The following is a 27,535-nucleotide window of genomic DNA, read 5'->3' as shown; positions in this document are numbered from 1 at the left end:
AAATATAAATAACCTACTGTCAAGCAGTCAATTGGCTACAGTGCAGTCAAGAGTTGGAAGTAGGGCAAATAAATTTAGGACGGGCCATATTAAGCCTCTATTGCTTAGCCTATTAAAAACGTCAGCTAGATAGTTTAAATCGCCAACAACATTGTTTTTTGCAGAAGCCTACCCTTCCATATTAGGGTATACTGTAACACCAAACCCAAAAAAGGAACTTCATGATGTCTTCATTGAGAAAGGGAACTGTTTCTTCTTACTGTTACCTAAAACATTGATGTGTGTAGGCCTATGATTAAGAATGTGTGGGTGTGGATTGCCATTCAGACTATCCAGTTTTCAGTCAAATGCATTTCCACTGTCTGGCATCTTGATCATCTGCCAGTGTTTTCTGCAGAAGACTTTAGAACTACATGTTATTAACGCATAATATTAACGCATTTAAAAAAAAACGTCTAAAATGAGCAATCTAACAACCGAGACCACCACACAGCACAGCGGGTGTTACTGAATAACTAAAATACTAAATAACAATAAAATAAACAAAAAAAGAACAAATGATGAAAAAAGAAATGGGGAAGGGAAGAAAAAGGGAAGATCTCAATATTCCCTTCTGTGATGAAGGTATACAAACTAAAGCTTTGAACACCAAGATTGCTTTAATATAATATTGCTTTAATGTATGATCTTGTGCACACAATGTGATGTAATTGGCAGTTGAGCATTAAAACAAAACAGATGCAGAGATGAACTCAACATTGGAAACAGTGGGAAGCCATTTTAAGAGGGTACATTTTAAGATTTCAGCCAATCAACAGAGGCGACTGCATTGAACACCATTGGAGGTGAACCCTCCTCCGTGTCCTCACATGTGCTCATAAAGGGAAAGAGCTTTGACTTCACTTCTATGTTACTGAATGTGTGCAAGAGAGCTTTAGTCCCTGCGTCATAAAAGGCAATTTCTTTCTTTTTGAAATCTATCAGCACTCCAATCTTTCTTGGCTTGGCTTGCCCCACCTCTCTCAGCTTAGTTTTCTTTCTTTGAGCTGTACTGAGAATATCAGTTCTTGTCAACATCAGGGTCCAGTACTGATTCTTGGGGTCAAACGTTATGGGTCCTTCTCTTGGAGCAGTTTCACCAGCTACCCCTAAGATGTAACAAGGTTTTCCAGCCACACCAACCTCCCAGTACTGCCTGCCTTTATCAAACCCAGTGCTAGCCAGAGCCCCTATAACATGATTGTAGCGTGCTGGGCCTTCTGGCACATTGAGTGCTGTCTGTAGAAGTTTCATTTCAGAGTTACTGTGCGACAGCTGCAGTTTTGGGTGAGCTGTGTCAGGGTCTATGGCTGGCTGAGCTGTGAATATGGTAAGAGAAAAGTACAAGATAAGGACATTTACCAAGTATGCAACATGGTTATCAGCAGTCACCATAATATTAGGCCTACCTAATACAGTACAAAGTGAGCTGAAAATGATGCTACTGTATGTGACCACTTAAGAAACCAATCATTTAACAGATGGTTATTTTGAAATTTCTGCAATATTGTTATTGGTGTAACATTATACTGTAGTTCACATTAAAGTGCATCTTTGCTATCTGGCTGATTACAGGTGACTAGAGTGGCTTGATGTACAAGTGGTGTGTTTCTAGAAACGTTGGATAACCTCCATTGCAATCTTGGTGGTTAGAACCGTCGTTCATGGATTTGGTGTTCCTAAAAAGGGTAGTTCCATCAATCAATCGCAAAATGTTAGGTAGTTGGAATGATAGGTTGAGAATAGGCTAGTCTTTGAAGTGTTGTTCATGGATATGTTGCGGTTGTTAACGTTTTAATTGCATTAGTTTGACTAGATTGACCCTCTATACCCTCTGAACACCCTCAACTAAGTATTTCACTTATCATAATGTTTTAAATGTACATTCATTCACTTTGTCCAAGGGAGTGCAATGGTGGTTAGACGCAACTGTGTCCACTAGTGTTGCGTGGGTCAACTCATTACCGGCGGGTCGGGCGGGGGCGGGTAAGCTTGATTAGAAAATATCACGGGTGCGGGGGGGCGGGTCAAAATTTGATAAAGCACTTCTTCTCACAAAGTTCTCACTTAGTTATAATGTAGGCTACAGAACAAGTGCAACAAACCTTCTTGCAATCTCTCTTAACTGCATAAAAAAGGTTAAGATATGATTAGTCTACAAGACCTTCCATCTTCTCTTCCCCTCTCACACAGTGACAGAGGGTGCGCTGCAACCTGCATTCCCGCAACAAGCGCATCAAGTGAGCACGCTTTCAGCTCAGCTGGTCAGGTGCTGGAGGCGCGTCGAAATAGATTAAATCCTGGAACGGTGGATTCCATTCTCTTTTTACACAGTGCAGCCAAACAGCTAACCTAAATCAAACAGGATCGTCTATACAGATGCAGTTTTGTTAAGTTTGTGGATGCATGCTATAATGATAATTTTCAACTTTCTTTTATTAAACAGATTTCTGGTTCAGTTCATAAAAATGTAAAGTTTAGGCAACAGACAGATATCAAGGGTTTAAACCGATTGAACACATCTGTGTCAATGTGTGTGTGTTTGCGCGCGTGCCCGTGGAGAGAGAGAGAGAGAGAGAAATATGTTCATGTTAGGCTACATGATGATTTAGGTCTTTTTCTAAACTTTCTCCTATTGGGATTCTTCGGGGCTTTTTTCCCCTTACTCAGGGCATATTGAGGATACAAAATCAGTTAAGTTTTCTTCTGTTGCAATTTGTTCAACGTTGACCTCTATTTTGGCTTAAAATGACTGGACTAAGTGTCCACAATATCCACTCAATCACACCTGCGCGTGAGCAGAGGCTGCATAATTAAGAAAATATTGGACTAATAATAGACCTCTGAAGTTCGCCTACAAAAAAGCTGCCATCTTTGAGATCCGGTATCTGTCCATTTTTCCAATGGGAAAATTAAAATGGGGATTTTGAATTATCGCACCTGTTAAACTCTAGTGGGGACGAAAAAGTCTGAAATGAACACACTGCCTCTGCCATAGAGTGGGTACTGTGATCTCCGGTACGTTAAGATGGCAAACTTGTATTTTTGCTACCTCAGAGCTAATTTGCTAGCTAACGAAGAAGTTGCATTGCAAGTTAGCTCTGGGGTAGCAAAACTCAAAGTGTGCCATCTTCACGGACCAGAGATCACAGTATCCACTCGAGGGCAAAAGACAAAAGTACGTGTGTAGAGCAAAACGTTTGCATTTCCGATTTCGTCGTCCCCGCGAGAGTTTAATAAGTGTGATAATTCCAAATACCCATGTTATTTTCCAATAGGAAAAATCTCAAGATACTGGATCTCCTTATATGGGAAAAGATGGTAGATTTTTGTAGGCGAACTTCAGAGGACTTTTTTTAACCATCAACCTATAGCATGACGTTATTAACACTGGACAGATTTCTGAACGACATAACTTTCTAGATTCAGTTTTACCTAGGTTGTTGTTTTAGCGAAAGATTCATTGTACCACGTTGGTTTAGCAACGATGGAGTTAACTTTTCTAGAAATGCACCCCAGGTCAGCAGCTGAATCTCTCAACTGACCAATCAGCAGTGAGCACTTTGCTAATCAGGGGTGCATTTCTAGAAAAGCTAGCCTACCTTTGTTGTTGCTAAACCACCATGGTACAACGCAACTTTCACACAAACAACAACCTAGTTACAATCGTGTCTAAAGCGCTCTTGTTTGGTCGAAAACAATTCTGTCATTCAAAACACAGTGTTAATGAGTTGAGGGATAAAAATGAGTCCTACACTTTTACTAGAGCATCTATAGAGCTACGTCATACATTATTGAGAATGTGCTGCCAAAGTATAATGAATGTAAGAAAATTGAATATTTTCTTAATTAAAGCCTCTGCTCACATGCAGTTGTGAATGACTGGATGTTGTGTCTGACCTCCATTGTAATTTCTGTCATTACACCACTGCACTCAACAAATATCCATGAACAATCAACAACTAGCCTACTCTCAACCTGTCCTTCCAACCACCAAACTTTCTGACCATACAGTATTTGTGATCGATCGTTGGAACTACCCTTTCTAGAAACACCAAATCCTTGAACGATGGTTCTACCGAGATTGCAACGTAAACTGAAACACACTCCTGCTTAATACACAAAGTGTATGTATTCACTTGCAGTAATATTGCAAGACTTACCAATGTGTACTGCATTTTCTTCATCTTTATTTTTCTTCTTCTCAAAATCTATATTGGGTTTAAAAAATAAATAAGTAAATAAATAATAATAATAAAAAAAAAATATATATATATATACATTCAATCCCATTCCATTCCATTCCATGCTGAATTCTGAATATTAAATGAATTATCCGGAGTAAAATGCACTTTAGATCAATTTACGGATGATTGGGAGTACATACATTGAGTTTGCATCAAAATCAGAAGTAGAACCGAAGTATCCCGAGGTCTTTATGTGGTCGGATAGAGTCCAGAATGAATTTCATCAAGCCAGTACCTTTCCGGAAATGTTGCTGCTGCAGCTGGCATCTTTAGGGGAAAGTCCGTAGGAGTCGATTGCCGAGTGTGGAGTAACACACTCTGGAAATTCACAATTTCGTCGCCGTTTTTAAAAAAAAAAACATAGTCCAGTATTTCTTTCGAAATTGAAATGAAGTTGTATGCAGCAGCAAACCCTAGCTTACTAACAGGTTGGAATTTTGAAATGTCACGTGACGTGATGTGCAACGACGTGATGCAATCGACTCCTACGGACTTCGGTTTGGCTTTAGGGACCCTCTACTCACTACCACGTAAGTGTAATGTTGTTTGGAACTGTAGAAGAGGTATAAAAATAGCGTTTAGTAGCAGCGTTTTGACTAAAAACGGTAAAATCGAACTTTCTCAAAACACATCTGAATGACATGATTTTGATGTCAACTCAACGTATGTACTCCCAATCATCCGTAAATTGATCTAAAGTGCATTTTACTCCGGATAATTCCTTTAATGGAATATTCCGGAGTAAATGGTGAAATGGTGAATTTTGTCAACAGGCAATGCTGAATATATTAGCTTTTATATGACAATGTAAGATTAATTTCACAAGACAAACTACAGTACAATTCAAAACAATCTGTAGGTTTAGCGTCTGTAGGTTTAGGATGCAAATGAAAAAGAGATTATATCAACTGAGTATATCTTCCCTATCACAAGAAATACTGTTCAACAACAGTGTGGTTGATTATTGTATATACACTGTATAAACTATCATCAGTAATGTTTTTGGCACTGACGTGTTGTAGCTTACCTTCAACTTTGTCTTTAAGACTCTGGTTCTCTTTTTCTTTTCTATTCAAGGAATCCAGCAAGTTGTTTTTCTCATTCTCCAAAGCTGTAACATAAAGAAAGAAAAAGAGGAAACAATTTCTTAAAATCTTTAAACTCTCAGACAATGTAGGCTACATTGTTGTAGTTGAAGTTGAGCTTGTTGAAGAGTTAGAGGCCTGGTGCTTAACATGGCCTAGGTCCTTTGATCTCACCAGCTGATGTCTGTTTCAGTTTTTTAAGATCATCCTCTGCTTCCTTCTGTGAGGATAGGGCTTCATCTCTTTCTTTTTGCATTTTGGAGAGATCCTTATCTTTCTTGCCCAGTTCCTGTTGTAGATCTAAATAAAAAACAAAATATTTTGAAGGTTACAGTGACTGAAAAAAAATATTGAATAGATGCATGTATTGTAACTGTGAACTGTCAGCTTTACACACAAATTAAGAAACTAGATGTACTGCAAAGCGATACAAAATATGACCGCCGCTCAGTCCTGCACATTCTCTCTGCAAAAATAAATCACGCTTGTCAATTTGTCTCCATCTCCTACTCCATCCTAGCATAAAAATCTAGACGCACCCTAGCGGCAGTAGCGGCGGTAGTCGGTGGCTTGTGAGCTGGAAAAATTAAACTTCGATAAGGCCAATCACATCGTGTATAGAGTTGGTAGGCGGGCTTAACATAATGATTGATGGCAGAGTTGCAACGGTTCGGCGTGAATTCCCTGCTACTTGAAAACAAAGAAGATGGATGTTGCTGTTGGCGAACAGCGTGACACGAGTGGGAAACCAAAGGAGTATTCTGCTGAATTTGACCATAAGTGCACTGTATCAGATTCATAGACTGTTCCTTTAAGTCTCAAGAAGACAAACAACAAACCAAAAGAGAAAAAAGTGAGTGGTTTATGTAGACCACAAGGTTTCTGAAGGCAGTGCTTACAATAGGCTGAATACTGATTCAATGTTTGTTGAACATGTTGAACACATCTGTCTTTGGAGCTAACGCGTCTTTTATCATATGTTGTGACATGTCTCTGAATGTTGTGATCTTTAGATACTGTTACTTCCCAATCTCTGAGTAAGCATCAGACTGTGATAATAAGACAGGCATAAACTATGTCTGTCACAAAAGGAGCCTCACCTTCATTCCTTGTTTTCAAAACAGCACATTCTTTAGCCTCCTCAGCACTACTCATCAGGTCTGAAGAAAAATAATATTTTGGAAAATATATTATGGGAATGTCAATGTATGGCACTGAGGTCAATATCAATTATGACTGTAAGCTGTTCTCCATAAGCAGGTGCCTTCACACATCACCTTTAATCGAAAAAGTAAGGTTACAGTACATCCAGGACATTTAAAAGACTAGAGATTATTTTCAGCATTTGGTAGTACCTACAAGAATAAGCACCTCTCATTATTTACCGTTGTTCGCTGCTTTTAATGTAGTAATGACTTGTTCCTTTACTTGAAGTTGTGACTTGAGATCTGAAAAGATAATCATCATCTTTCCATTACAGGTTTACAAACCATCTATTTTAAAGTATAAACAGAAGAAACTAATGTGTTATTACCAGAAATTTCATCAGCAGTCCTTTGTTTTAGGTCTTTCTCTCCATTCAAGAGAGCATTCATTTCATCTTGCATTTTAATGGTCTTTGCAACTGAAGAGCCAAAACAAAATAGGACATTTATTAGTTTATTTTCAATCACTGCATACTGTTCAGTGATCGAAAATATGAGTTATATGCATATGCTGTGCATTGCAGTGCAGTCCATAGTACTCCTGCTGTAGTCTGGTCATGTTATTGATGTAATGTTTATCTTACGTAGCTCTCCGTTCTTCTCATCCACACTCTGTAGTTTCTCAGTGTTGGCTTTAAGATCCCGCTCCCTCTCCTTCAGACGCTTTTCCAAAGCTAAGCACATAATTAGCAGCAGTTAGAACATTAGCCTAATTAACCATGCCAAAACATGTCCATGTATGGTGACTGAAGTTCCCACCCACAGTTGAAATACTTTTCACTATACAGTAAACACCTTATTCGATGTGTTATTACAGTACAACTATTCACCTGCAATATCTCTCTGAGCGGAGTCTTTCAGACGCTTTAATTGGGCCTCCAGCTCTCTGGCTTCTCTCTCCAAAGTGGCAATCTCTTCCTCTGGAAACAGGAAAGGCATTAGAAAGCAAAATGTATTCACATGTTTTTCTTTGTGATGGGAATAACTGTCAATCTGAGTTGTACTTACTCCTTTTCTCACTCCTTTCACAGTCTGATGCTTTCATCTGATTAATCTCCTGCCTCTTCCTCTCCAGTTCACTCTCTTTTTCTGAAAGTTGTCACTTGGTCATTTTTATACTGTTTTCGCAACAGCCTTCTAAATGTATATTGTATATGTTTCATGATAGCAAATACCATTCCTAGGGCACTAACCAGCAATCCTTTGGGACGTTTCCTTTTTGACCTTGGATAATTTGCTCTTCATTTGGGTGACCTCATCCTGCAGTGCCATCATTTTGATCACTGAAACAGTGCAAAACAAGAGCAGTCAGATGACTGCAGACTCTAGCCTAAACCCCTACATCCATATTCTTGCCCAGATCCTGATCATTGTGTGGGCAATTTAAAGTAAATCAGACCAGTACTTTTTAAACACACACACAGAGAAATAAACACATACATGCAGATAAAATAAATAAATATTATTTAAAATGCTATTTGGACAAATACATGTAAATGCATGTTTCATAAAAAGAAACAATCAAGGGGAAAGTGGGAGTTTACCGTAAAGAGATGGGAGGGGAAGCGCAAAGAGCGCCTAATTATGTATTCCGCGGTATGTACAACAATTGCCCATGAAAGCGCACGTATATTCTGCCTAAATATTTCCCCCTTGTAAAAGCAGGTGTTAATCCAAATTGCAGTTAAATGCGTCAATAAGAGAACCTTTCAAAGACAGAAAAACAGAATTGCTATTTAGAGCACCAGTGTTGCGTCTTGTACTATATCAAAATCAACCTTAACTTTAGTTTCCATTCGAATGTCTTACTTTCACTTTCACGTTATTCACTTAAACTTTCCTACTTGCTAGATTTGACCAATCTTCCATAGCCTATGTGCACAAGTAGTTTGAGTAGAATTACTGATCTTCATTATCTCCCTGCTTGTTGACATATTATCATGTATTGTATTATTTCATGATTGCTAAACGTTTGATTCTTTTTAATGTTGTCATCAGTTAACTTAATTTAACTGCGCTTGTATGTAGGCTACACCGTTCAGTTGTGGACGTTCGTAAATTGCTGTAGGGGGTGGAGAAAGGCGCAGATTACCCGATGAAGTGAACGTTTGATAAATACCATGTACCACAGCGTTCACTATCTGCAGTCTGTCTATGGCGCTGATAACGCTACGTTCGCAAATGTACGTACATCTGGCCCTCAGTGTTTGCATACTGTAGTTTAAGGGCCAGCAGACGTTTCTCAACTTACTGGCCTGAACGTTCTCTGCCTCTTTGTCACCCAGTGCAGCGATCCTTTCATCCAGCTCCTTCTCCAGGTCTGTTAGGAGGTTAAGAAGACTTAAAATGAGATAAATACAGATGTGTCTGATACATTCTCAACTTTTTATGGTTTTTCTTTTCTTACCTGAGATCTGTTTTAAATAATCTTGGATGTTTTCTGGCTCCTCTTTAACTCGTTCCCTTATTACAGCAACAAGCTCTTTGACTGAAGAAAAACAGCTCAAATATGAACTTTTTCAAATGCAAGTTATTGTGCCTAAGAACGATAATTGTACAATAACAGATCTCCACAGACAGATAATTATTTTATGTTGCATAATATGCATCCTGTGGTGAACTTGTTTATATAAGGGTTTCCCCCCCTCTATTTTAATCCCAGTGTCAGCTTTGTATTTATTTACACAGGTAGCCCTGAATGCAGCTCATTTGAAGTGCATGATGTGGTTCACTGCTCATTTAATATGACCTGAGAATCCTGTATACGGTCTCGTTAAATCATATCTCATACCCAGGCCCGGAGTGGCTAATCCGGAGTTTCAGGATGATTCCTGGTGGGTTATTAACATTTTGGGCCGGCCTGAATATTGTGAGCTTAAATATATTGTACAGTCATTTGCTGCGCCATTGCGGCGATTCAGCAGCCTGGGCTGTGCGGTCGCAGCCCCTTACTCGCAGCTTCTCAAATATTAACAAAGTAGCACTCACAAAAACTGTTTGGAAGTTGAAACCAATAATTTACGGGAGTAAATGAGTGGCCCCTTCTCCAGTGGCACAGCCTGGACAAACTTCCAGGGGAAACGTGTAGTGGGCTAATAATAATTCATTTTACTGTAAGGTAATAGCCCCAGATCTCAAAAGCCCTCGAAAATAAAATATCAGATGTGTATGGGGTCCTCCACACATGGATGATCTAACGTTCCGTTTTAGTGAGCAAGTAGTCTTGTTGAGAGAAAATAGAGGCTAGAAGCTCTAGCCTAGAAGTTCTCTTGCCTAGCTCGGGTAGGGTACTCTATGTGCAGAAAATGGCCTGGAATTAGTTTATGAATGAAATTATTTACAGGTTCAACTCTGATATATAGGTAGCTGGGCCTATAGTCTGCCAAAGTTCTCGTGCAAGAACAATCAAAAATGTCAAACTTGCAATTTGTTTATATTAGCTCAGTGGAGGCTACTCCTATATTAACTCTTATCCTGTAAGGATGCATCCCACTTGCAGAAGTGTAAAAGTCCGGCTTCAGAAAGTCCTACCATGTATTGGTTCTACCTGTGCACTAAATACAGGTGATTTCACTAATTAGCTTATCTACCTGGCTGAGGAGTTGTGCCAATTTAAATCACCTGATTTATTGAATGGTTGGAGCAAATATGTGTTACTACTTTCTGAATCCGGACTTTTACACCTTTGCCCATCTAGCTACTCTACCCCCATGCCCCTGAGAGGCAAATGTGTACTCACTGGCTTTGGAAGATGGACTTCTGTTCCCAAGATCTTTCTCTGCCTCCTCTAGTTCTTTCTTCTTGTTCTCCAGTCTTCTCTTCAGTTCTGCCATACAGATGTATTGTCAACATCAAGAATACAAAAAAACCTGCATGTGTAATGATTTAAAGCTATCCCCAGTTGAGAGGGATCTTTCCTGAACTCTCACCTTTCTTGTCCCCAGACTCACGGTCTATCTCCCTCTTGAGGGTCTCGATTTCACTGTTCAACATGTTCATCTTGATAACTGAGAAAAATGATAAGCAGAAAAACAACTTTATATATTTTAAGATTCTAAAGGTAAAAAGTTCAATATTGGATTTCGGTATTTCTACATACTTAGTTTAGGGACGCCTTTTATTTGAGTCATGTCTTCTTCAAACTTAGTCTTCAAATCTGCACGATAAAGGTTTATTATACAAAACTCACCAACATGACGCAAAACAGAAGTCACAAAGTTAGGTAGGGTAAGGTGAGGTAAGATCACCTGACCTGTGTATCTTTCCTTTAGAGAAGCACAACTATCTTCTGTCTCCGCTTTGCTTTTCTCCAAGACTGAGAGATGTTAGGAAGGAGGAAAACATATCTGTTATTTACACGTTCTTGGTTAAACCAAAACAAAGTCTGATAGGACTATACATTAGGATGACAATTCAAAACATATGCATTGAACTGTGGTTCAAATGTGTGCATGCCTGCATGAGTGTGTGGGTGTGTGTGTGTGTGGGGTGCCCTACCTGTAATGCTGATTTTCAGTTTGGCATTTTCCTCCATCTTCTCTTGCAACTTCAATTCTGATTAATTAAACACATTCTTTAAGAAGGCACTGTCGTAAAATGACATTAACAATGACAGTAGCATCAAAACGGTCTTATCTGGGATACAGAAATCCCTTTCAGCCTTCATAGCAATGGATACTTGTTTCTTGGTTGACATAACTACAACTAATCATTTGCTAACCATTAAGCATAACTGTGTTTACAAATAAATTACTGATGAGAATTAATGTAGGGACAATGCTTTACAAATGATGAACAGAGCATTTTGCAATAGCTTACAAATGCTTAACAAATGCCGCATACGGTGTAGTTACGTATACTATACCACTTTAAACGTGAAACTTTATTACAGATATTGTCTCATACTGCATACTATACAGTACTCTTATGTATTGTGTGATGAATGATTCACAACTCACTCTGTTTTGATTTCTCCTCTTCTGTTGCTGCCAGCAGTTCACTCTTCTCCTTGAGTTCCTTCTGTGCAGCTTTGAGAAAGTTATAAGGACAAAATTAAAAGATAGTGTCACATTAAGGGCTCTATTTTAACGATCTAAAACGCATAATCTGAAGCGCAATGTGTCTTAAAAGAGGTAAAAATTGTCTCTGCGTCAAGCGCATAGGTCAAAAGGGTTGTTCTTATGTTTCTTAATTAGACATGGGTGTGTTTTGGGCGTAACATCCATTAAACTAATGAGACTGACCCTTACCATTCCCTTTGAGAGCAAGGAGAGCAAAGTCAAACAGCGTGTTGGTTTTTGAGAGCAAGGAGAGCAAAGTCAAACAGCGTGTTGGTTTTTGAGAGCAAGGAGAGCAAAGTCAAACAGCGTGTTGTTTTTTGAGACTAGCAAGCGCATCTCTGCAGAAGGAATCTGCTTGCATGTCAGACCGTGTATGCGACAGCAGAATTCCACTAAAGCTTCCATTACTAAAGCATGTGTGTGTGTGTGTGTGTGACAAGCAGAGTAAAGCCTACACGTTTCTATCCTCGCCTTGTATTTGAACTCATAGGCAACAACAAAACAAAGTCTTGTTTTTTCTTGGTCAGTGGCATGATCATTTTCAGTGGCGATAAAATAGTGATTTTTGATCATGTGCCTGACCACACCTACTGTATTTTTTCATTGACAATGTTCATTTGGCAACTTGTGAACTTGAGTGCTTGGCAGAAAATCATCACTGCGTTTGGTGTAAGATAGGAACAATACATGCGTCACGCTTGATGCCACAATGAACCGGGTGTAAGACAGGGCCCCAAATCTCTGGACCATTATGTATTATATATTCTTCTTCTTTCACAGGCATAAAACCTAATGTACAGTAATGGATAAAGACTAATATGAATGTGCTATTGATATTAAATAAGCATTCTACTAAACTAAGAAAAACACTTTTTTGTTTAACTTTACCTACTCTAGACTAGAGTCTTAAAAATCTACACATATGCCTACATAAGATCTTCAAAATGGCATCAAGGGATCTGTAAGTGTGAATAAATAATGCATATGGTTGCATTGCATGGTTCTGACATTAACTTCATCACCGCTGTGTTGAGTCAGATGTCCCACCTTTTATCTTGTTTGAAAGACCTGAGAATTGCTCAGACTTCTCCTCCAGTTGTTTCTCAAGCCCTGAGTAAGAATCAGAGACAGGTTGTTTATTTTCATATTATGTTATATTATATTATATTATCAGAGGTGTAAAAGCCTGGCTTCAGAAAGTAAAAGTCCTGCCAGATTTTTGTTCCAACCATTTACTTAATCAGCTGATTCTAATTAGCACAATTCTTAAGCCAGGTCAGAGCCATAGAGAGAAGAGTTTTCTCTCCAGTTTTCTCTCCAGGTAGATCAACTAATCAGTGAAATCACCTGTGTTAAGCACATGGCAGGACTTTTACTTTCTGAAGCCGGACTTTTACATCTCAGTATATTATTATATTATATTATATTATTAATGAACTCGTAGGACTTACTTTTGTTTTGTCCTTCAAGACTCTGGATCTCTTCCTCTTTGGCTGCCAGTCGCCTCTGGACTCCTGTCTCACAAACAAATCATTGCATCCTCAACAGAAATCACACCGGCTTTAAGTACAGCATTCTTTTGTTTATGTATAAGTATATATAAGTATATATACTCTTTTGATCCCGTGAGGGTGTGGTCTCCGCATTTATCCCAATCCGTGAATTAGTGAAACACACTTAGCACACAATGAACACACAGTGAAGTGAAGCACACACTAATCCCGGCACAGTGAGCTGCCTGCTACAACAACGGCGCTCGGGGAGCAGGTGTTAGGTGCCTTGCTCAAGGGCACTTCAGCCGTTCCCACTGGTCGTGGCTCGAACCGGCAACCCTCCGATTACAGGTCCGGAATGCTAACCAGTGGGCCACGGCTGCCCCATGTCTACTAGTAAGCAAATACTTTCATCTTGTCTAATACAATCTGAACATGATTTAGTCACTAGCCTTGAATTGATCGTTGGAGGAAGAAATGGGTGGTTTCACAATCAGGGTATAGCACTTTGTTTCACAAGGCCTAAAATTGAAATCTTGAAATATCATTACTTACAATAGGGATATTCTTCCATATTACTGTTCTAAAAAGGCTACATTTTGCCAATGGCTTTACAATTCCGTTTTTCAAACCTAAACCTTCAAACCCTCTAAATACAGTGGTCCCTCTTCACAGTCGTAGTGCCCTCATACCTGCGAGCAGGTGATCTGTGTCTGGCTGCCCGGAGCACGATGCACTCTGGGCCTCCTCCAGTCTCAGCTGTTGTGTGAGTATCTTCAGGACTGAGAAAATAGAACTCTTTTTTTTCTGATTTCAGATTTAGATCATTCATTCATTGTGAATCTATGTTTGAAACTCACTAAGGTCATAATCAGTGTTGTGGTCATCCTGGAGATCCTTGATCTTGCCCTGCAACAGGTCTTTCTTTTCCTTTAAGGCCTTTTCAAGCCCTGATGACAACAGTACACAAAGAGAAAGAAATGTATATATATATTTTTTATATTATATTATATTATATTATATTATTTATATTATATACATTTCTAAATAAAAGTAAAATAAACGTTTGGGGTTCACTTAGAAAGTTCCATTCAACTCCATTATAGACATTTTAATCAGAGCAGCAGTTTTCAGATTACATTATGTGCTTACGTAATTGCAAAAGGGGCTCTCTAATGTTTTCTCAGTTAGCCTTTTTGAATGATATCAGATTAGTAAACAGAATGTGCCTTTGGAACATTGGATGAATGGTTGCTGATAATATATATAATGGGCAATGCAGATATTGCATTAAAGATCAGCCATTTCTTTCTACAACAGTCAAGAACCCTTTTGCAATTATGTAACCAAACTTTTGACGGTAGTGTATATACTTGAAGCCTACAATTTGATTGTTTCTTCTCCACCAATATAATCATGTTGTTAGTCTCACATGTAGTTAAATATACTGTTAAATACATTTGATTACAGAATAAGGGTGATGGGATACCTTTGATCGTGGAAGCTTTATCCCTCCTTTCATCTTCCATTTTGCCCTCTAACTTTCTCACTTCTTTCTCAAGTTTAGCAATATCTGCAGCTTTAGAGACAATGAGAGAAATCAGTTTCCCAGCAAAAAAAGACACCTGAGGCTCATGTTAATAGCGCAGATCAGTTCAGTTCCAAAATGTGGCTGCTATATAGTGGCTATATAGCTGCTACTTACATGCGGAGGAATCCGAAGATTCACGCAGACGATTCAGCTGTCGATTTTTCTCTTTTAGTTGTGTTTCCAGTTCTGTTACACACACACGCGCGCGCACATGCGCACACACACACACACACACACACACACACACACACACACAACAAGTTTGTGTTGCAAAAGATTGTTCAACATAGTATAGAGCGAACCTTACTAAAATGCATTGAAAATTGACAAAAAAGGTATAAATACCAATTGCTACATCGGTTTGCTTTAAAGCTGACAGAATGTTGCACAACTTTTTCTAGAGCCAGTGCCCATTGAGAAGAGATGAAGAACCCACTGACAGGAATGGTATGAAACTCACCAGTAAGTTTGGACTTGGACTGATCTGTCAAAGTCTGCATCTTGATGTATATTTTCAGAATGTCATCTTGTGATGCAACAATTTCTGGAACTATGGCAAAAGTGAATAAAGTAAAGAAACAAGAATGACCAATGACCATTCTCATTACAAAGAATTTCATCAGTTTCAAACAGATTTCAATATTTAACAGCTGCTCAGGAACAAAGGTATTATACAGTACAGGCCAAAAGTTTGGACACACCTTCTCATTTCTCGTTTTCTTTATTTTCATGACTATTTACATTGTAGATTCTCACTGAAGGCGTCAAAACCATGAATGAATGCAAAGTTATTTGGCCCACAGATTAATATTTGTCAAGTTATGGCTTGCTGAATATGGTATTAAATAAAAAAAAAAAAATAGCAACTTTGAAGAAACTAGAATATAAGACATGTTTTCAGTTATTATGACCACCGCTCAGCGAAGCGGCGGTCATATAGGTTTAGTCAGATTTATTTATTTTTTTTCTTTTTCGCATGCCCAAATTTCCGTCAATGATTCCCGGGACACTGAAAGACCGGGGTACACGAAACTCTGTGGGCATGTAACCCCACATGGATAGCATGGAACCATCGTTTTTCGTTTTGATCTGTAGCCCCCCCCCGCTGGACTGGACCCCCCAAAAGGAAAGTAGGGCAGACAGTTTTCTGTGAATATCTCGAAAACCGTAGGGTTTAGGAGGACCATTTTTTTTTTGTATGTTGATCTCAAGGGGCCATGTCAACCCATTCCATAACTACTAATTTCATGTATAGCGCCACCTAGTTAAACACAAAAAAGTAAAAATGAGGTGTTGTAATTGAAGGTATCTGTGACCTAACATAGTCAAAACTGCACGAAATTGGAAGTGTAGGATCATTATGACACCCTCTGTATGCACGCCAAGTTTTGTGGAATTCCGTTCATGGGGGGCCACACAATAAATTAATTTATGTTACTATACACCAACTGGCCTGTAGGTGGCCGGAGACAGTTTTCTGTGAATATCTCGAGAACCGTAGGGGCCTAGGAGGTCCACCTTTTTATGTATGTTGGTCTTAAGGGGCATGTCAACCCATCCCATTACCACTTATTTCATGTATAGCGCCACCTAGCTAAAAATTAAAAAGCAAAAAATTAGGTGTTTTTATCACAATATCTCTGGCTGACAAGGTCAAAACTGCACGAAATTAAAAGTGTAGGATCATTATGACACCCTCCGAATGCATGCCAAGTTTTGTGTACTTTCGTTCATGGGGGGCTTTACAATAAAAATAACTTATGTGTACATTTAGTGACGTACACCAACAAGGATTCCCGGACACTGAAAGACCGGGTACACAAAAACTTGGTGGGCATGTACCCCCACATGGATAGCATGGAACCGTCATTTTTTCGTTTTGATCTGTAGCCCCCGCTGGACTGGACCCCCGAAAGGAGGGTAGGGCGACACAGTTCTCTGTGAATATCTTGAGAACTGTAGGGCCTAGGATGACCATTTTTTTCCGTATGTTTGCCTCCAGGGGTCATGTTAACCCATTTCATGTGCACACATGTGCACAAATAGATACACACACACACATACATTCACAGTAATCATACGTATAACACATACTCACACAGTAGACATATGTACGCTTGCATGCACAGGCACATACGCAGGCACACACACAAGCAGGCACACACACACACACACACACACACACACACACACACACACACATAACATAAACATAACACAAACAATCAAGAATTTCTCAGAATTATGAACAGGCAAGATGGAGGTGGGGTTGTATAAAATTAATTTTACATGTGAAATCTATGAACTAATCATGTTTTGGTACTTGTTGTCTAGCAGATACCAGTGAGAATTGAGTGTGGATAATGCAATTTAGTGAGACAGTTAGAATCATATAGGCCTTTCAGCGTGATTTCTTTTTGTGGAAAAAATGTGCTGGACTGGGCGGCGGTCATATTTTGTACCGCTCTGCGGTACATCTACAGTAGTTTCACACTTTTTTGTTAAGTACATAATTCCACATGTGTTCATTAATAGTGTTGATGAATCTACAACATAAATAGTCATGAAAATAAAGGAAACACACTGAATGAGAATATATACTGTATATTGTCAGACTATTCTCTAAAGATTAATTTTGTCCTATCATTTCATTGGTGGAGTGCTCTCACTTACTCAGTGCAGAGCTTTCATCACTACCACCTTTGCTCTTGAGCTCTTCCTGCTTCTTCTCCAGCTGACTCTTCAACTCTGCTCACAAAACAAATATCACCACATACTCATACTTTGTAACTTGCTATATTTTCTGTAGGATATATCAAAAGCCTTACATGTAAGAAATATCAGTAACCTTACAAATCATTCATGGCGATAGAAATTTTCATAAGTCACGGTGTAATGCCAATAGGCTATTTTAAAAGCTAATTTCCTATTGAGGAAGACAGCTTCTATGTATACATATACATTCTCAGACATTTGTCACTGATGTAAGTATTTTCTCTGCAGTAGCACATACCAGCTATCTGTTCTAATACATCCTCATCAGCCTCGCTGCTTTCCAACTCATGAATTTTCTCCTGCAGACTGATCACTTGTTTAACTGCAAAAAGTGAAGAGGGAAAAAAATCATAAAAACATACATGCAATCACATTTACAAAATGTCCAAACAGAAAACTTACACTGTCAAAAATATCTATTTGTGCATGAGTGGATCTTTCCTGCTGCTCACTGGAAATATATCATAACATATGAGACTAGTTACTGGTACTTTATTTGTTTCATGTTGGCCCATATTACTGTACCATACACAAGTCATATGCAAGCCTGCAATCATATTATCAAAACGATTGAAGGTGAAGGCAAAACTAGTTGCTTATACATAAACTAGTTGCTTATACATAATATACTTCAAATAGGGCTAGTGGCAAGTTTTTACACACTGTTTTAACTCCTTCTGCCTGACTTTCCATTCAGAAAGTCTTTAGGAGAAGCACCCACCTGGTGTGTGTGTGTGTGTGTGTGTGTGTGTGTGTGTGTGTGTATGTGTGTGTGTGTGTGGATACCCAAGTCTGTGGAGCCCCCTGCGGCTATCAGCTCCTGTTCTGCAAGACTCAGCTCCTTCTTCTTCTTCTCCAACTGCTTTTTCAACTCTGGGATACAGACACATAAGAACATAAGAGGGCACCAAAATGTCTCAGGGACACTTGACATATACATCTACAAATATACCGCAGAAATGAATGATATTGCACTGTGTGAAAACGTAAGGGAAGAAGAATGAAATACCAGAAATAGTTTTGGAGTCTTTGGCTTTTTTAATCTTTATCTCCAGGTCTTTGAATTCGACATACTTTGAAAAGGCTTCAAGGGCTGAAGGAGAGCAAGAGAGTTAGATATTCATCACAATGTAGGAAATGAGTGAGCCTTCTTACTACAAAACCTGAGCTTTTGTGTTCAACTGATATGTTCTTAAAAAAGTACTTGACTTTACAGAGAGGTGAGGGACACCATGTTTAGGTGGAACACTATTGGCACAAGAAAATATTGGACCATCCCAACCAGCAATGAAACAGGGGCATGTGTGCATTTGTGATTAAATACTCACTTAACTTGGAGATCTTGACGGTTTTAAAGCCCATTTGATCAATCCAACCAGTTAATTTCAACTGCATTTCTGTCAGATATAAAATGACATATCGATCAAGGACCTCCAAAAAGATGTAATAACTACGACATGGTGCAATATGATCCAATTGATATGATGCCCCTTGCTTGGGCTGGATGATTGCTGATGTTAGACTACTCACCAGCTATGCGAAGCGCTGTCTCATAACCAGTTTGTCTGTTTGAAGCAACCTCATCCCTGAGCTTCTTCTTAAGATGCAAATTTTCCACCTCTGAAGATGAGGAATATAACAGGCATTATGGCTCAGTACAGATCACTATGTAGACTAGTGTATTCTGAGAAGTTAGATGGATGGCACATACCCAGTTCGTTATTTTTGGCTTTGTGCTTTTCCACATCAACCTTCATGTTCTTCATCTCATCTTCCAAACCTTACAACACAACAATGATTTCCTTACAGCAAAGAGTATTAGGGGCACAAGACGTGATCACCACTAAGTGCACTTTGTTACGTTCATGCAAGGACAGATGATTGTTTATTTCTGAACTTTTGGCTATGTGTACTTTCACAAATGTAGCTCCTGAATGTAAACATAAGACGGCAGATACAATATGCATACTCACCTACACATGCATAAACAAATGTAGTCTGTATATACAAACAAAAAAAATGAATGGTGTAGGAGTTTTGTTTTGCTGAAAGGATTAAACATGACAAATATATAAAGGCTCAACTGGCTAAACTAGGATGATGAGAACACGCAAAGTGAACATGGAACATTTTGCTTACCTCTACCTCTGTGGAGCCATCAGTTCGTCTCTTCAAAATATCAAAGAAAGATAAATCATTTTCCTGATCTTACAGGCATGAACTGGTTCCCTCCATAGCTGAATGTGTGTGTCTGGCTCACCTCCGTTTCAATGGTTCTGAGAAGGTCTTTGTATTTTTCCTTCAGACTCCGCAGAACACGAATGGACATGGGGGCATCAGCACTTGCAGGAACTAGTAGCAAAAACTCAATTATACTGATATACTTTCATATGCATGCTTTGAGTGAAATTGTTTGAATATTGTATTTTATACCCCAGTGACAAGAAATGTTCTTTCCCCAATATTTTTCTATAACAGGACTTTGTAGATCCGGTGAACAAATTTCATATTGTCATTCGATATCAATGCTTTGTAAACTTCGTATGGTAACTATAGCAGAGGAACCTCCACTCCGCTGTGCATTGTGGAATTCTTTGCCTCCGCCTCGTCCATTAATTTGGGACACTTTATCCCTTACATAAAGTTAATGGTTGATTAAAAAAAAGAAAAAAGTTGCCCATCTATCAGATATAGTCTATAAAACTGTACACTTCTGTTAGTTGTTTTCAGTAAATATAAAATAGTACTGTAACTACTTACTAAAAAGCCAACCGTAAACTGTAAGTGTACAATCTCACCATGTCTGCTGTTGGCACTGAAGAGCACGTAGGGGGAGAGGAAGAGGCTCACTAGCAGCACCTGTGTCCCAGTCATGGCCTCATCTAACTGCTGTAGCAGTGTGGAGCTGCAGAACAGAGCACAGAGCTTTATACCCAATGCAGACCATTTCACAATAGTAAGTCTATGTCTGGCTGCGAATGCAGTTCCCCTTAAAGCAACACCATTCTTGCCATTATTTAATGTAGCCTACACTATGTAATGACAAAAGTAAATTGGGATGCCTGCCATTACATCCACAGGGACTTCTATGCTGTCTCATTCTAAATCTTTGTTTCACTGGCATTATTCACCTTTTCATGTATATATTTCCTTAATCATTTTTGTAAATCTCAACACTTTTTTAACAACAAAAGTTGTTGCTCCTGCTTGAACAAAAAGAGCAAAAAGACTTATTTTTCAACACTCAAATGAAAAGAAATAAGCAAGATATTAATTATCTGACAATGACATTGCTAGACCTCTGAAGTTCACCTACAAAAAGTACCCATCTTTGCCCATATAAGGGGATCCGGGTGTTAAGTAAGGGATAATGGCCACTGAGGTGTCCTGTTATACAGAATTAATGAACGAGGTGAAGGCAACTCCCCGACGCGCGTATGTGCCCTTCATTCACAAAATAGAGCCATGTATAGATCTATGTGCACAAAAGTTTGCAGGAAGGTGGGACATGTCCTAATTATGACCGCCGCACAGCGAAGCGGCGGTCATATAGGTTTAGTCAGATTTTTTTGTTTTTTTCTTTTTTTTTTTTTTTTTTTTTTCGCATGCCCAAATTTCCGTCCAATGATTCCCGGACACTGAAAGACCGGGTACACGAAACTTGGTGGACATGTAACCCCACATGGATAGCATGGAACCATCGTTTTTCGTTTTGATCTGTAGCCCCTCCGCTGAATTGGACCCCCCGAAAGGAGGGTAGGGCAGACACAGTTTTCTGTGAATATCTCGAAAACCATAGGGTTTAGGAGGACCATTTTTTTTTTGTATGTTGATCTCAAGGGGCCATGTCAACCCATTCCATAACCACTCATTTCATGTATAGCGCCACCTAGTTAAACACAAAAAAGTAAAAATGAGGTGGTGTAATTGAAGGTATCTGTGACCTAACATAGTCAAAACTGCACAAAATTGGAAGTGTAGGATCATTATGACACCCTATGTATGCACGCCAAGTTTTGTGGAATTCCGTTCATGGGGGGCCACACAATAAATTAATTTATGTTACTATACACCAACTGGCCTGTAGGTGGCCGGAGACAGTTTTCTGTGAATATCTCGAGAACCGTAGGGCCTAGGAGGTCCACCTTTTTTGTATGTTGGTCTTAAGGGGGCATGTCAACCCATCCCATTACCACTTATTTCATGTATAGCGCCACCTAGTTAAAAATTAAAAAGCAAAAAATGAGGTGTTTTCATCTCAATATCTCTGGCTGACAAGGTCAAAACTGCACGAAATTAAAAGAGTAGGATCATTATGACACCCTCTGAATGCATGCCAAGTTTTGTGTACTTTCGTTCATGGGGGCCTTACAATAAAATAATTTATGTGTACATTTAGTGACGCATACACCAACAAGGATTCCCAGGACACTGAAAGACCGGGTACACAAAACTTGGTGAGCATGTACCCCCACATGGAACCGCCATTTTTCGTTTTCATCTGCAGCCCCCGCTGGACTGGACCCCCAAAGGAGGGTAGGGCAGACACAGTTCTCTGTGAATCTTTTATGGTATGTTGGTCTCAAGGGCCCACATCAACCTGGCTCATAATCACTCATTTGTGATTTGCCCCGGTAAAAATGAAAATCAGTAGGATTAAAAGAAAGCCAAAATAAATATTCATCATCATCATCATGGCTGCATTTTCAGTATTGGCTTAGAAGTAGTCGCTTGTCCACTAGATGGCGATCGTTGCAGTGAGACGTAATTTTGTTGGAAGTTAAAAGTGGGTTGGAAAAACAATGGACGCTTCATACAAGGACTGTAATTTACCGCAGCTAACATCTAATAAGGATAGGACGATGTTCACATGAAGTGTAATTCCCATTTCTTCTTGAAGCGAAATAAATCTAAGGATGTTTCTCGGACATGCTTGGTTTTACTGCAGGTACGCTTAATCTTGTAATATCAATAAGGACCTAGGTAATGTTACCGTTAGCGTTGGTTGAGTGATGGAGGCATTTGATTGATTGCATTTGTAGAAAACTATAAATGCGGTTATACCAAGCAAATTGATAGCAGCACTGTTTGTATCTTTCGACTGTCATTTATTGCACGCGCTACTAAAAATCATTCTGTGCAATGGAAGATTTACCAACGCTACACCGGGGTCTGATACAGTTTTGCCTATACATGCGAGACTGAGACGCCTGTTTATTTTGTTTTAAGCGCAGGGGGTGTGAGAGGGGAATCAATGTGCTTTGATTACAGCTTGGTAGTTGTAGTCTGTGAAATTAAAAAGCACGCGGTGTGTGAAGTATCCAAACAATGACACCTTCATTTCATTATGGCTGCTTTAGCAAAACACCTTAAGCTACTGTGTAGTGGGTCCCATTTAGAAGTGGCTACTTCATTCGCTTTCCTTGACTCATGGAGCTGCGTGAATGTTATTACAACTTTTCGCCACGATATGACAGTTTAAGTCCGCTTGACACTGTAAGGCGAAGCCATTGGTTTCAAAGGAGATTTTATTTGTGTCGCCAGCATAGCCTATTGACAATTTATGTTGTCAATAGGCCTACCTTATAATCCTACCTGTAGCTTAGGGAAGCTAACAACTTTCTATTAGGATCTAGTTTGTTAGTTACCGCTTTTGTCATAACTCCCTGATGCATTTTGCATTTAGAATAGCCAGAGCGTGTATATCTCAATCGAAAATTAAACAATATCGGGTGCCTATGGACTAGGCTGGGTGAACCCAGCCTGATCTGCCCGCTATTTATTTTTTGATTTCTTAAAAGATTGAGCTTGGTCTGATGAAAGCCAGACTAGCCATGGACCTCAGTTAAACAATGCAAGGGAACATGAATCAGCCTATATTTGCACTAACAATAACGGACAAAAGCTTTTCAACTTTGGCCCGTTAAAATGTGTATGAACAGTCTAGCGACGATTTCATCAAGGCCCATTTGGACATGTCAGTTATTTGCACCACTGGTTAGATGTAAAACAGCATTTCGCTTTCAGACTAGGCTACTGTTACTTAATTTGTGCATTAACAATAACGTTTCAGACTACTGTTACTTAATTTGTGCATTGACAATAAAGTATTACATGAACTAAAGATGACTAAAATCTTATGTAGAAGAAGAAACATTCACAAAAAATCCATCCATCCAAAAATGACCTTTGTTTTTGATAGCTGTTGAAAACGGCATGGAACTGACAGAGATGTTTTTGTTTATAAATACATACAAAATAAATAAATAAATAACATTATGCTGATACCTTTTGCTTTTCCCAAATACAATGTAGCCTACAGGTGTAAGTGACCTTTCATCAATCCAGTTGCAATGGATGAACTGTGATGAACTGCCCTACTTGTGATTGTTTAGAGATTTTAAAGGTTTTATAACAATTCTACATCTTCTTTGGCTATTCTACAATCTATTCACCTTTTCAGCACCAGTAGGGTACTTTCTGTGCAGCCGCACACACACACTCAGGCATGCCAAACAAGCATACACAAAAGTTTCAAGAGTGGGGGATGGAGTAAAATATGGAGACAAATTGAAGTGTGATTTATTTTCGCGGAACGGATGTACAGGACTGAGCGGCGGTCATATTTTGTACCGCTATGCGGTACATCTAGTTTATGTTAAATCACACCTACAAGTAACACGCTTTCAGAATATATTATGGTTTGGTTTGGTTAAATTGCTTTTCCTTCGTGTTGGAGCTCAAAATGTAGGCTATCACACTGTATGTGCCCTTCATTCGCCAATATACAAAATAGAGCCATGTATAGATCTATGTGGACAAAAGTTTGCAAGAAGGGACATGTCCTAATTCATGTTAAATCACATCTACAAGTGGCAAGATTAGCCCTATGTACGACGGAGTATTAGGGCCACATAAAGAAAAAAAATATGACATGTCGACATTAAACTCGAAATTTCGAGAATAAAGTTGAAATGTCATGTCGACTTTAATCTCGACGTGTCAACATTGAACTCAAAATACAGTTTAAACATTCAGTTTAAGCTAATAGTATGTACACTTCTCACAACTCCAATATTTGACAATAGGCCTACTTCAAAAAGACACTATAGGCTACTAACCACAGCCATCAAGACTGCACAATCTCACTTTCACTCTGCTAGTAACAGTTGGATATCTGAAATGTTTGATCATTTTGTCTTCTAAAAACCATCATTAACTAAACCAGGCTACTTTTGTAGACCTCCTGCTCATCCCGACGGTAGCTATTATGTTTTAATAACCAACTAGTCTAGGCTACTGCTTATCAGCTTGTTTTCACTAATACAAGATGAGTAGCCTAACTCTTACACCACATTTCAGTTTTATACATTTTAATTAATTCATTGTATTTAGATATTGTTAAAATACTAATAGTTGATTATAAGGGCAAAGTAAGTTGCAAATCCTTGTAGGCCTAATTGTCTATTCATTTATTTGGTCTTTACCATGTGCTCTGGTAACTTGTAAAGCCATAAGTGTTCCCTCACATTTTCTAACATTACATCAATAAATGGTAACTAGTGGAGAGTGCATGTTGATTTGGTCATTTGATTGACAACTTTATACTAGACAATTTAAGTAGGCCTAACTATTTGATCATGTGTGTTTGGATCACAGGCATATGATGACCTGTATAAACTCTTGTTCATTCATAAAATATCAACATCCTATGTAGCTTTTAGAGTATACAACCATTGGCCCAAGCAGTGTGAAATAAGCTGGGACCTCCCACATAGCAAGAAGCTTGTCTGAGGGCAGATCTGGCATTCTGCCCATCCTCCAGTTTTGAAAATTTTGATCAAAACATATTTTGAAAACAATCAATGTTATTATCTTAATATTCTGACGAGTTTAAAATATTATGATGGTTGACAGTGGGTCAGAAGTGGTGGTCCGATATCTGGAAGCTGGATTTCACTATCTGGGTTTTTGCTCACAATTTGGTCCCCCTCACTTTGAAAATATCTCCTGCACCCCTGGGGGAGAATAAGTGGAGTTGCGTTGAGAGTGGTCTGGATGCGTGCCAACCTTTCCAAGAACATCACTAGCCATAACCAAAACCGAACAGACTTCTGTTGTCATCTATTTACAACATTTTTGCATGCATTGTGAAATACAATGATGATAGGACAAAACATCTGTTTGCTCAGATAAAAGGATTGGCTTTCACCACTGCTGATTTCTACATAATTCTGTGAACTAGATGCACCGCAGAGCGGTACAAGATATGACCGCCGCCCAGTCCTGCACAGTCTCTCCGCAAAAATAAATCACTATCTCAATTTGTCTCCATCTCCTACTCTGTATGTTTGTTTATGTGTGCGTGTGCCTGCTTGCGTGTGTGCGTGTTTATGTGTGTGTGTGTCGGCGCGTGCGCACATATGGGTGTGTTTGTGCGTGCGTGTACGTGTTTGTGTTTATGTGTGTGCTTGTATGCATGCCTGTGTGTGTGTTCGCTTGTGAGTAGGTGTGTAGGGGTAATGGGTATGTGTGTTTATGTGTGTCTGTGTGTGTGCATGTGCGACGTGCGTATGTATGCTTACATGTCTACTGTGTGTGTCTTTATGTGTGTTTCTGTGTCTTTATTTGTGCATGCGTGCCTGTGTGCACACATACCTGTTTGTGTGTGTGTGTGTATTTAGTGTGTGTGTGTGCCTGCATGTGTGTGCATGAATCTTCGTGTGTGTTTGCGTGTGTTAATGACACGTGTGTGTGTGCATGCATAGTGTACAGTCACTAAATGTACACATATATTAATTTATTGTATGGTCCCCCATGAACGGAATAACAAAACTTGGCATGCTTTCAGAGGGTGCCATATTGATCCTACACTTCAAATTCCGTGCCGTTTTGAACCTGTCAACCAAAGATACCTGCGATTACAATGCCTCGTTTTTGCTTTTTCATGTTTAACTAGGTGCCGTTATACATCAAATGAGTGGATATGGGATGGGTTGCCATGGCCCCTGGAGGCCAACATACAAAAAAATGTTGAGTGAGATTTGGAGTGTTAAATTAATGTGTGACAGATGTGTGCATCAGGGATTTGCCCTTTGCCATAGACAGGGTGAGCAACGCACAGTTGTGCACATTTGTTTAAAAAGTGGGATTTGAGATACATTGTTAAAAGCTAATACAAACTACAATATTTTACTGTCTGAAGTTTGGGACAATACTTTTAGAGTTTTTGTTTCAAAATAACGAAAGTCACTAATGCTGAACTAGTAGGCCTAGTCTAATAGACTAACATAATTCCAGGAAAATAAATCCTAACATCTTAGATTAGTCTTTGAATCACCAATTGTAATGATGCAGAATTATCCTCTGTACAGAGACTACATTCACAAAACAGTGGCCTGCTTTGTAGAGATGAGAGATGCAAAATACATAAAAATGTGTCTCCATGAGGTGGTAGTATTAGGCTGTGTCTTCAGATGTCAGTGTCAATGTCTTGTAGAGTAGGCTACACCTCATTTATAACAAAACGCATTTAGCCATATTGACCAGGGACCAGGGATTTTTGTACACTATAAGGCTAAAACTATAATATCACTTTACAGTTTACACATTGATTACAGTAAAGTGAGGCCTTTCAATGCTAAAAGAGTAAATATCCCAAATGAATGCAAATATGTTTATTAGAATATTAATGAAGTGCCTTTGTATCTTTGGGGATAAACTAGAGATGATTCTGGAGAAAAAGCTCTTGTGAGCTTTCTTCTTTGATGAAGTAATGGTGGTAGTCTTGTCACTCCAGGCAACTGGTGCACCACAAGGTAAGCACTCTGCACATGGGACAGCTACTAAACACAACAGTTATGATCATTTTATACATTTTACCAGTCATCCTGTAGTTTATGTAATTTTCTATGCAAAATTAGAGTTGCAATCAACAATGACCAATGTCTTACCTGGATCAACATGAGCAGATGTCGGATCCCAGTTCTGATCCACGTTGATGGACTGCTCCTTTCTATTACTGACCGACTTTGATTTCT

General features: G+C 39.0%; 1 protein-coding gene across 1 annotated transcript; it reads right to left on the bottom strand.

The window, feature by feature from the left end:
- Nucleotides 1-654: 654 nt before the first annotated feature.
- On the bottom strand, nt 655-27,535 carry LOC125301854 (myosin-9-like). The gene is made up of 38 exons (XM_048254663.1): nt 27,449-27,535; nt 20,294-20,400; nt 19,756-19,847; nt 19,635-19,664; nt 19,469-19,493; nt 19,207-19,275; nt 19,026-19,115; nt 18,824-18,892; nt 18,505-18,588; nt 18,282-18,368; nt 17,734-17,817; nt 17,394-17,468; nt 15,181-15,270; nt 14,835-14,906; nt 14,619-14,708; nt 13,990-14,079; nt 13,822-13,911; nt 13,088-13,150; nt 12,684-12,746; nt 11,535-11,603; nt 11,074-11,130; nt 10,829-10,891; nt 10,676-10,732; nt 10,506-10,583; nt 10,316-10,402; nt 8,984-9,064; nt 8,828-8,896; nt 7,770-7,859; nt 7,585-7,665; nt 7,407-7,496; nt 7,161-7,250; nt 6,906-6,995; nt 6,757-6,819; nt 6,472-6,531; nt 5,546-5,671; nt 5,314-5,397; nt 4,203-4,250; nt 655-1,358 (listed from the first exon to the last, which is right to left on the bottom strand). The coding sequence occupies exons 2-38, from the start codon at nt 20,367-20,369 to the stop codon at nt 796-798; spliced, it is 3,285 nt and encodes a 1,094-aa protein (XP_048110620.1). The 5' UTR covers nt 20,370-20,400; nt 27,449-27,535; the 3' UTR covers nt 655-795.

Source organism: Alosa alosa, chromosome 1 (genome assembly GCF_017589495.1).
Source record: "Alosa alosa isolate M-15738 ecotype Scorff River chromosome 1, AALO_Geno_1.1, whole genome shotgun sequence".
Taxonomy (NCBI): Eukaryota; Metazoa; Chordata; class Actinopteri; order Clupeiformes; family Clupeidae; genus Alosa; species Alosa alosa.
The sequence above is the reverse complement of the archived record's forward strand: the minus strand, read 5'-3'. Positions and strand labels throughout refer to the sequence as shown.

Bases quoted from the DNA above. Each gene is read 5' to 3' on its own strand.
- LOC125301854 (XM_048254663.1), bottom strand. From the start codon at position 20,369: ATGACTGGGACACAGGTGCTGCTAGTGAGCCTCTTCCTCTCCCCCTAC. The intron at 14,907-15,180 runs GTGAGTTTCATA...TGTGTGTAACAG, and splicing joins GTCCAAGTCCAAACTTACTG to AACTGGAAACACAACTAAAA. The intron at 12,747-13,087 runs GTAAGTCCTACG...ATTCTTACTCAG, and splicing joins TCTTGAAGGACAAAACAAAA to GGCTTGAGAAACAACTGGAG.